The 8,060-nt window shown below is 34.8% G+C and overlaps 1 protein-coding gene across 3 annotated transcripts; it reads right to left on the bottom strand.

Moving 5' to 3' along the window:
• Window positions 1-904: 904 nt before the first annotated feature.
• LOC112526943 (probable E3 ubiquitin-protein ligase EDA40) lies at window positions 905-4,981 on the bottom strand. Of its 3 annotated transcripts, XM_025137410.1 has the most exons (3): window positions 4,439-4,981; window positions 2,146-3,052; window positions 905-1,950 (listed from the first exon to the last, which is right to left on the bottom strand). In XM_025137410.1, exons 1-3 carry the CDS (start codon window positions 4,655-4,657, stop codon window positions 1,136-1,138), a joined length of 1,941 nt encoding a protein of 646 aa, XP_024993178.1. In that variant the 5' UTR covers window positions 4,658-4,981; the 3' UTR covers window positions 905-1,135. The 3 variants fall into 3 exon arrangements, with proteins under 3 accessions (XP_024993178.1, XP_024993170.1, XP_024993162.1); XM_025137402.1 differs by having other exon boundaries at window positions 905-3,049; XM_025137394.1 differs by having other exon boundaries at window positions 905-3,052.
• Between the last annotated feature and the right edge of the window lie 3,079 nt (window positions 4,982-8,060).

Raw genomic sequence — 8,060 nt, forward strand, 5'->3', positions numbered from 1 at the left:
TACATATTAACAAAAATTCAACAATCATATTAAATCCAATAAATAAAAGGATATCGGATTCATCGGATTGGGTTTGGTTCAAATAATAGCAACCCAATACATATGGTTTGACAATTTTACATCTCGATTAGACATCAGGTTGCTTCAGGTTAGGTTATTTCGTGTTGGATTGGACTAGGTTAATCGGGTTTTTGAACACCTTTAGTTATACCATGGTACCACATTAAGATTCAACCTTTTAGTAGTACCATGATGTGGTACATTCAAGATTCTTGCAAGAGGTTGCATGCTTTGAAGATTGCCACACAACCCATATTGCAACCCATCATTCAGTACACCTTTAATCCATCATGTACACCTTCTGAATACATAAAGTACCAAATTTCTTTCTTACAAAAAAAACTGTAAAACCAAAGTTTCATACAAGCGAAATGTGGAAATCAGAGTGTAAAACCACCTATACCACCATCAAAAGGCGGCCATGACTATGATGGTACACCATTGTGGCATGGGCCACCCATGTGTAACCAAAGGTGAACAACTCACCCTTTTTTTCCATCCTCATCCTCATCTTCAAATCAATCAACCAATCAAATTCACTTTCCTTTATTCATCAACCTAAACCCCCTTTTTCTCAAATATCAAACCCTAAACATCCATGTCCCCGATAATTAGACAATTAGCTTATAAAGTTGATCAATAAACATAGGGTCTCATGAAAAACCTTTGGTCTCACGTAAACCCAACCCAACCCAAACCCATGAAAGTAAAGACAATGAAAGCATAAAAGTTGTGAAAGAATCACATTATAGAGGTCTTATGTCATAATAGAACCAAAGCCTTCACCCCCAATTATCCCCCCACAATTACAAAGCTTATACCCAACCCAAAAAGAAAAGAAAAGAAAAGAACCATTTCTCCTTATGTACATCACCCCCAAAAATTACACAAGGAAGAACATCTGAACCACAAAAACAAAAATCAAGAACCCTAACCCCCTTATCTTTCCCCTATCACCATTTATACCCCCTCTCCCCCAATCACCACATCTTTATTGCTTTACACATCTAAAGCACGAAAAAGTTATCGACACCCAAAATCGCGCTTCCTAACCCCAAAAACGGAATGTAACCCTTTACCTTGGTTTTGGCTGTGATGCGAACGACCACACAGGACGGATCGGTCTTTGTGCCGAAGGGCTGCCCAAAAGAGAAGCTTGAGATCGAGTCAGCATCTCAACCATTGATGGGGTTTGGTAGGATTGAACCAGGCTTGAACCATCGGTTGAGTCTCCACGAGCCGTGGCTCTTTGCCACGAGTGTGAGCTTAGCCCTGATAATATGTAAGCCCTTCCGGATGCTTCATACATGTGTCGGCTAGCCATCCTCTCTTGCATTTCCTTGAGCTCCGCATCGAGTGCCGCACAGAGACGGTCACCAGATTTCGCCGAGACGGTTTCGGCGAGGATCCGTCGGCACTTCTCCAGGGTACCCATGGCTTGTGCCAGATCACCTTCTTCAGCTGCAGTTCTTGCTTGTACCATGGCTTCTGCTGCTTGTAACCTGTTCTTTTGTCTATCAACTTCAATGGAAACACCCACTTCTGGCCCAAGATTTTCCGGTCTATTGATCCCGACAACTTCACTCTCTAAGTTGACCGTCTCTTTGGTCAACGGGTCGGTGTAATGGCACCGCACCTTCAACAAAGAAGTCTTGTTGCTAGAAGTCAACTCCGTCGGGATGTTGACCGAAACAAGAAAATCCCGCTCTTCATCAGCATACAAATCTCCGACATCAATGCATCCGGATTTTCCATCGGCCATCAAGTAATTCTTGTAGCTACCGGCCTTTAAAGATCCGAGAAGAACGTTCGGGTTTACGCTCTCGAGGATCACCTGTGCACCTTTGACCACGACACTCAAAAGTCCACCGATGCACTGTGCAAACGCATCTTGAATCACGCTTTCGGTCTCGATGAACGAAAACGTCCCACCAGATATTTCGGAGATCGAGTGCATCGACGAAGCATCGTGGTCCGATCCGAACCCGAAAGCATGGACCGGAATCTTGATTCCGGAACCACCTTCACCACCATGGATAGATTGGGGAAGGAGTAACTGGTAGTTTGACCGGTTTTGGCCTCCACCAGGGTTTGGACCGCTAGTCACGGTATAAGTATCCTGCCCGTCTGATAACAGTATTACACTCGAAACGGGGTTTTTCTCCCGGCGGTCTTCCATCACTTTGCCGCCCTTTCTCAGACCTTCGGCGATATTAGTGCCACCATTTGCCACCAGTGAATTGACAGCTTGAAGGGCGTGTTGCTTTCCCATATCTGACATTTTCCGAAGCGAGAAGAGGCGGCGGGCGGTGGAAGAGAAGGCGATCACTGCCAGCCGATCCGCTGGTCCAAGATTCTGTATGACAAAACCCATGGCCCGTTTAAGCAAGGCGAGTTTTGTGCCAGCCATGCTTCCACTGATGTCAAGAACCGTGACCAGATCAACTGGGGCTCGTGGGATCCGGTTAGCCTGGCTCACCGTAGGACCGGAATTCGAAACCGGAGCTTTGAGGTGGATCAAAACCGTAAAATCAGCAGCAGCACTGAACCGTGGAACAGCTGGAACCTCGGTGTAGGTTTTGACTGATACCCTCTTCAAAGAACAGCTGTCTGATGAAGTTCTATTTGAAAATTTAAGGTCTAACGGTTCATCATCGTTAAAGACAGTCGGTTCCGGGACCGGGAAAACCGGAGCGGCAGCATGGCGGGGGCTGTTTGGACGAGGCGGTATTGGGCGGAGTAAAGTCATCACGGGATTGTCTTGTGACCAATTTACAGGATTTATTCTTGTTCTTCCTAAAGGAGGCCCGGAACCAGTAGAACCCTGCAACGGAACTTCTTTCCATTTCGCTCTGCAAACTGGGCAGATTTGATTACCGTGTTTCACGTTTGAAGCAATACACTGGAAATGGAACGAATGTGAACATTCCGCTGTAAAAATGGCTTGCCCTTCTCCACGTTTCATTGAAGCTAAACATATCGTGCACGTCTTCTGCAAGAACAACAAAAATGTCACGATTTCTTCAAGAATTATCGCATTCGTGAAACAAATCATAACAAGAATCACATAATTCTTAAAAAGATATGAACTTTGAACTGTAAACATACACAAATGACAAATCTTGCGCTTTTTGACTTTTGAAAGTCAAAACCATGTATTTGTTAATTCAAAGATAATTCAAATTATTTCAACAAATCCTGCCATAAAGTTATGTTTTTTCTTCATTAAAATCATGGTATAACTTAACCCATCTGTCAATTTATCACAAAACTAAACAAATTCATATCAATTTCAAAGTCGAAAAGCATTTTGTTTGACTTTCAAAAGTCAAAACAAGATACATGTGCATAAAGTCCAGGAGATAAGGCAAAACAAGATTCATTTGGCAACTAGAAGACAACAACATCAAACACAAACAACAACTACATTCAGAAACCAAGAAAAGGGTTCATCATAAGAGGTTGAGACAAATGTTTTTGGTCGTTTTTGGAGTTTCTTTTGTCTTCTTTCTTAAATCATCTTCTTGATCATTATGAAGTTCACAAAGCCCAGAAGTCGATAGTCAACAAATGAGGCCACAAACAGCTCTAAATCTCTACTTTTCCTAAAGAAGGATCATAAAGTCATACAGTGAAAAGGAAATGTAAAGCATGAACAGTTGCTAAATGAGTGAATTCATAAAAGCATAAATCTCCAAGTGCCATGAAAACGATTGATATCGAATCCACACATCACGAGATCAAATGAAGAAAATCATGGAAACCCATTTACCATTCAGACACATAACAAGATTCAAAGCTTCACAAGAGTTCAAAGAAACAGGATGCAATCAAATTAGAAGAATTAGGGTTCTATTTCTTGTGTGGGTCCATTGGAAGAGTGGTTTAATGGGTCCAGCGAAGATGGAACCCACGGAATGAAGAACACATGAATAAATGGTCACAAGAATCAAACCCCTGACCTTCAAACCCATAAGGGGAAGGGCTCAATACCATTGAAAGAATCCGTATCAAGATTCAAGAAACATACAAGTTTTCTTGGGAGATGTTTGTAACAAAAAGCAAAGATTTTAAAAAAGAAAAAGTGGGAATTTGCATCAATCGAACCGAGAAAATTTATCTTTTTTTTAAATTATTATCTTTAATTTTTTTAGTTTACTTTTTCCCCTTGATTTTGGTCCTCTTTGGGAAGCTAATTTGACTTAATTTGATTTATCTGCTTTTAAGCAAGAAAACAGAGAAAAAAACAAAAACAGCCACCAAGGAAAATAAAGAAAAAAACAAGATAATTAAATTCCTGATACATAATAAACAAATCCTAAATTTCTAAGGTCAAAATTTGAAGTATAAATTAAAATAAATAAGCAATAAAATAAACCTTGGAAGATCTGTTGAAGCTTTTAGATAATCGTAAGCTCGGAGACGCCGGACGAGTAGCGGAGCCGCTCATGCTCCATGCCGCCGGCGCCGGAGACAACAAGGCAGCATCGGAAAACCCATCTGAATGCGGCGGAGAATCGTCTGCATCAGCCTTAGGCACATAAACGCACAAATTAGACACCAAAGCCATCTTGACTTTCTTCCATTTGCTCCCCATTCTTTCACCCAAAAACACCCAAAAAAAAAACAGATCTCGAAGTGGGTATTGAGCAAGAAGAGCTGAATCGAACAATGAGGAGTGGGTTTTGAAGAATAATTGAAGAGAGTGAATGGTAGGCACGAGAATCGAGGAGGGTTTTTAGAGAGAGAAATGGTAAAGGAAGGAGGAAGATGAGGGTTTCGACTGTGAATAAGACAATGAATGATGATGGGTAGGTTGTAGATTCAGCGCTTACTCTTGAAACAGGCGGCCATTAATTGAATTGCCATGGAGAGAAGAGAGGAGAGAGAGATGAATGCTTCTTCCTTTTTTCTGGTTTTCTTTTTACGGAGGAGCTTGTTGACCTTTGTTGTTGGTTTTGTGTTTGAGAGGGGTTAAGTGAGTGGTGCGGATGTTCATTTTTATACCCTCTATCTTCCTTCAAAACAAAAGTATTTATTTATTTATATATTATTTTATATAAATAATAAACAATAATATTATTATTATCTTAGGTTGTTAGGTGTTTTTATACAATTAAATTTAAACAAAATATTATATTGGTTATATATACTTTTTTGATTTTGAATTTATTTTTTTAATATAAGCTTGTTATACTTTAATTTAATTTTTCAGATGTTTTTTTTATTTGAGCAAAAAGTTGATCACCAACAACTTTAGTTGGTTTTTGAACATGTTTTCAAAGACACGAATGTGAGTGGACGTTTTTTGCTGACTCCGGTGGTTAAGGTTAGCGGGAGGTTTTACATCACTCCTTTACCAATTGAGCTACACGTTAAAGGCTATGTTTTTTTTGTTATTAGTTGTTACTAGAATGGTACTCACGCGATGCAATGAGATAAATCTCGATTTTAGTGTTTCATTTGATTTTAATGTTTTGATTTGATACTAATGTAAATGTTATAATATGGTTTTGAGAAAAAGATGATGTTTTTATTTTTGAATAAAATATAAATTTGAAAATGTTATAAAAATGCAAAAATAAATATATCAAATTAACTATTTAAAAGGTACTCGATTTTAATGTTTCGATTTGATACTAATGTACATGTTATAATATGGTTTTAAGAAATGGATAATGTATTTATTTGTGGAAAAAAAATATAAAGTTGAAGATATTATAAAATTTCGAAAATAAATATATCAATATTAGTATAAAATTAACTATTTAAAAGTTATCGTTTTTTTTGTGTAATTTCTTTAATTCAGTTTTTTTATCATAATTTAATTTAAATGTAATAACGAATTAATTTATCTTGATTTAATAATATAATTTTCATAAGAATAATAATTAAGTATTCTGTTATAATTTAATGATTATCCTAGTTATATCCTAGATCTTTTATATTTAAAATGAAATGTTTATCTTGAATTTGACTATGTTTATCTCCCGTTAGTTACATGAATTTAAACATGAATCTTTAATAAGTTATACTTACGCACAATTTATTTGTAATCTTGAATTTTAAATAATATACATCAATAAACAGTACTTCATGCATAAAAAATGATTTTTAAGAGTTTTTGTCAAATATTTTATAATACATTATAGATAATTGCATAAATTTGAGTTGATTTTTTAAGAGTGTTGATGTAATTAAAAGCATCTTGAAAAATTAGTCTGTAAAAGATAAATATTTTAGAAAAAAAATCAAAAACAAGTTAAAATATTTTGCATTTACATACAAAAATGTATGGTTATAAATTATTATAAATCTATTTTATTCGAACATAAATTTAATTTCATATTTTATTTTTTAATGACGGATTGTATTAATTTTTTATACTCAATTTACATTAAATTTTACATGTTGTTGTATTGTACAAGTACAATAGACAACTCATTTTCGTGTGACCCATAAGAGATCATCTTAGGTGTTGTTTACCAACACTTACCTGGGTAAGTGTTTACCGGAAAATTTCAAAACTATGAATTATTAACCAGGTAAGATTTTAGTCCACCAAAACAGTATCGTGTGCAACAACTAACTTGGTAAGTGCTAACCGTGGTAAGAGTCGTCGTCACTTACCGGGTAAGACTCTCAGTCCTTGCATTCGCTCTTACTTGGTAAGATTCTTCATCCTTGACATATTGATTCGGTAAGGTAATTTCACTTGGTAAGCGCTTATCTAGATAAGCGTTTGGTAAACGGCCCCTTAGAGTTGTTGGTTGACGAACCTTCACATAGGAAAGTACTATGAAGATTCGTTTTTGGTGTTTTTACAGTGAATATTGATCATCCAACGACACAAATATGGTCTCACATGTTTCACAAAAAAATAGATAGATTCACTATATCTAAATCTACTCTATGTTCATTCCAAAAAAATGTATTAATCGAATATCTAAATAATTAATGAAAGGTAACGAAATAAATTAACATGGTGAATATTGAATATATTTAAGTAAGCATGAAAATGAAAATGACATGGAATGAAAATGGGAATGAATTTTCATTTTTCCCGGTTCAATCCGGAATGAAAGTTTGGGCTTATGAGAGAATGAGAACATTACATATATATTACTAAACAATTTATTTTATTTTAAGTCTCATTGATTATTGCTTAATACCTCTGACCAAACATCGCATCAGTTTGTTCGCTTCAAATATTTGATTCCTATATGAATCTACAAAAACAACAATTATTTAACTGTATATTGATGCATATTACTTAAAATTCAAAATTACAAGTAAATTATGCATAAGTACAACTTATTAAAGTTCCATGTTTGAATTTGTGTAACTAACTGCGGATAAACATAATCAAACAGAGGATAAACATCTTATTTTAAAATATAAAATACAATTAAGATAATTATCGAGTTCTAACAAAATAACTAATTATTATCTTTATAAGAAAATTACATTATTAAACCAAATATAAATCACTTCGTTATTGAACATAATTTAAATTATAATAAAAAAATTGAATTAAAAAATCACATAAAAAATGGGAAATTTTAAATAATTAAATTGATACTAATATCGATATTTTTTATTAAATTTATATTTTATTCAAAAAATAAAAACATCATCACTTTTTCAAAATCACATAGGACCATATTATAACATCAACAGAGATAAATAATAAAATAAAATATTAAAATCAATATTTATCTCGTTACATTATACAAATACCCTTCTAATAATTACTCTTCTACTAAACAAGTAGAATTACCAATATAATAAAAAAAACCTACTTTTTCTTTTTTCTTTTACCTTTTTTTAATATATATTTTATGTTGACCAACAAAACATATGTAATTATTATCATACAAAATAAATCAAATCTCATAAAAAAATCTAAAATTTTAAACACTAAAACCATAAAATGAGAATCTAATTTTCAGATAATAATAATAATATCACTTTTTTAAGTGATTATTTTCAATAATACA

Source organism: Cynara cardunculus (assembly GCF_001531365.2).
Source record: "Cynara cardunculus var. scolymus isolate 2C chromosome LG 1, CcrdV1, whole genome shotgun sequence".
NCBI lineage: Eukaryota > Viridiplantae > Streptophyta > Magnoliopsida > Asterales > Asteraceae > Cynara > Cynara cardunculus.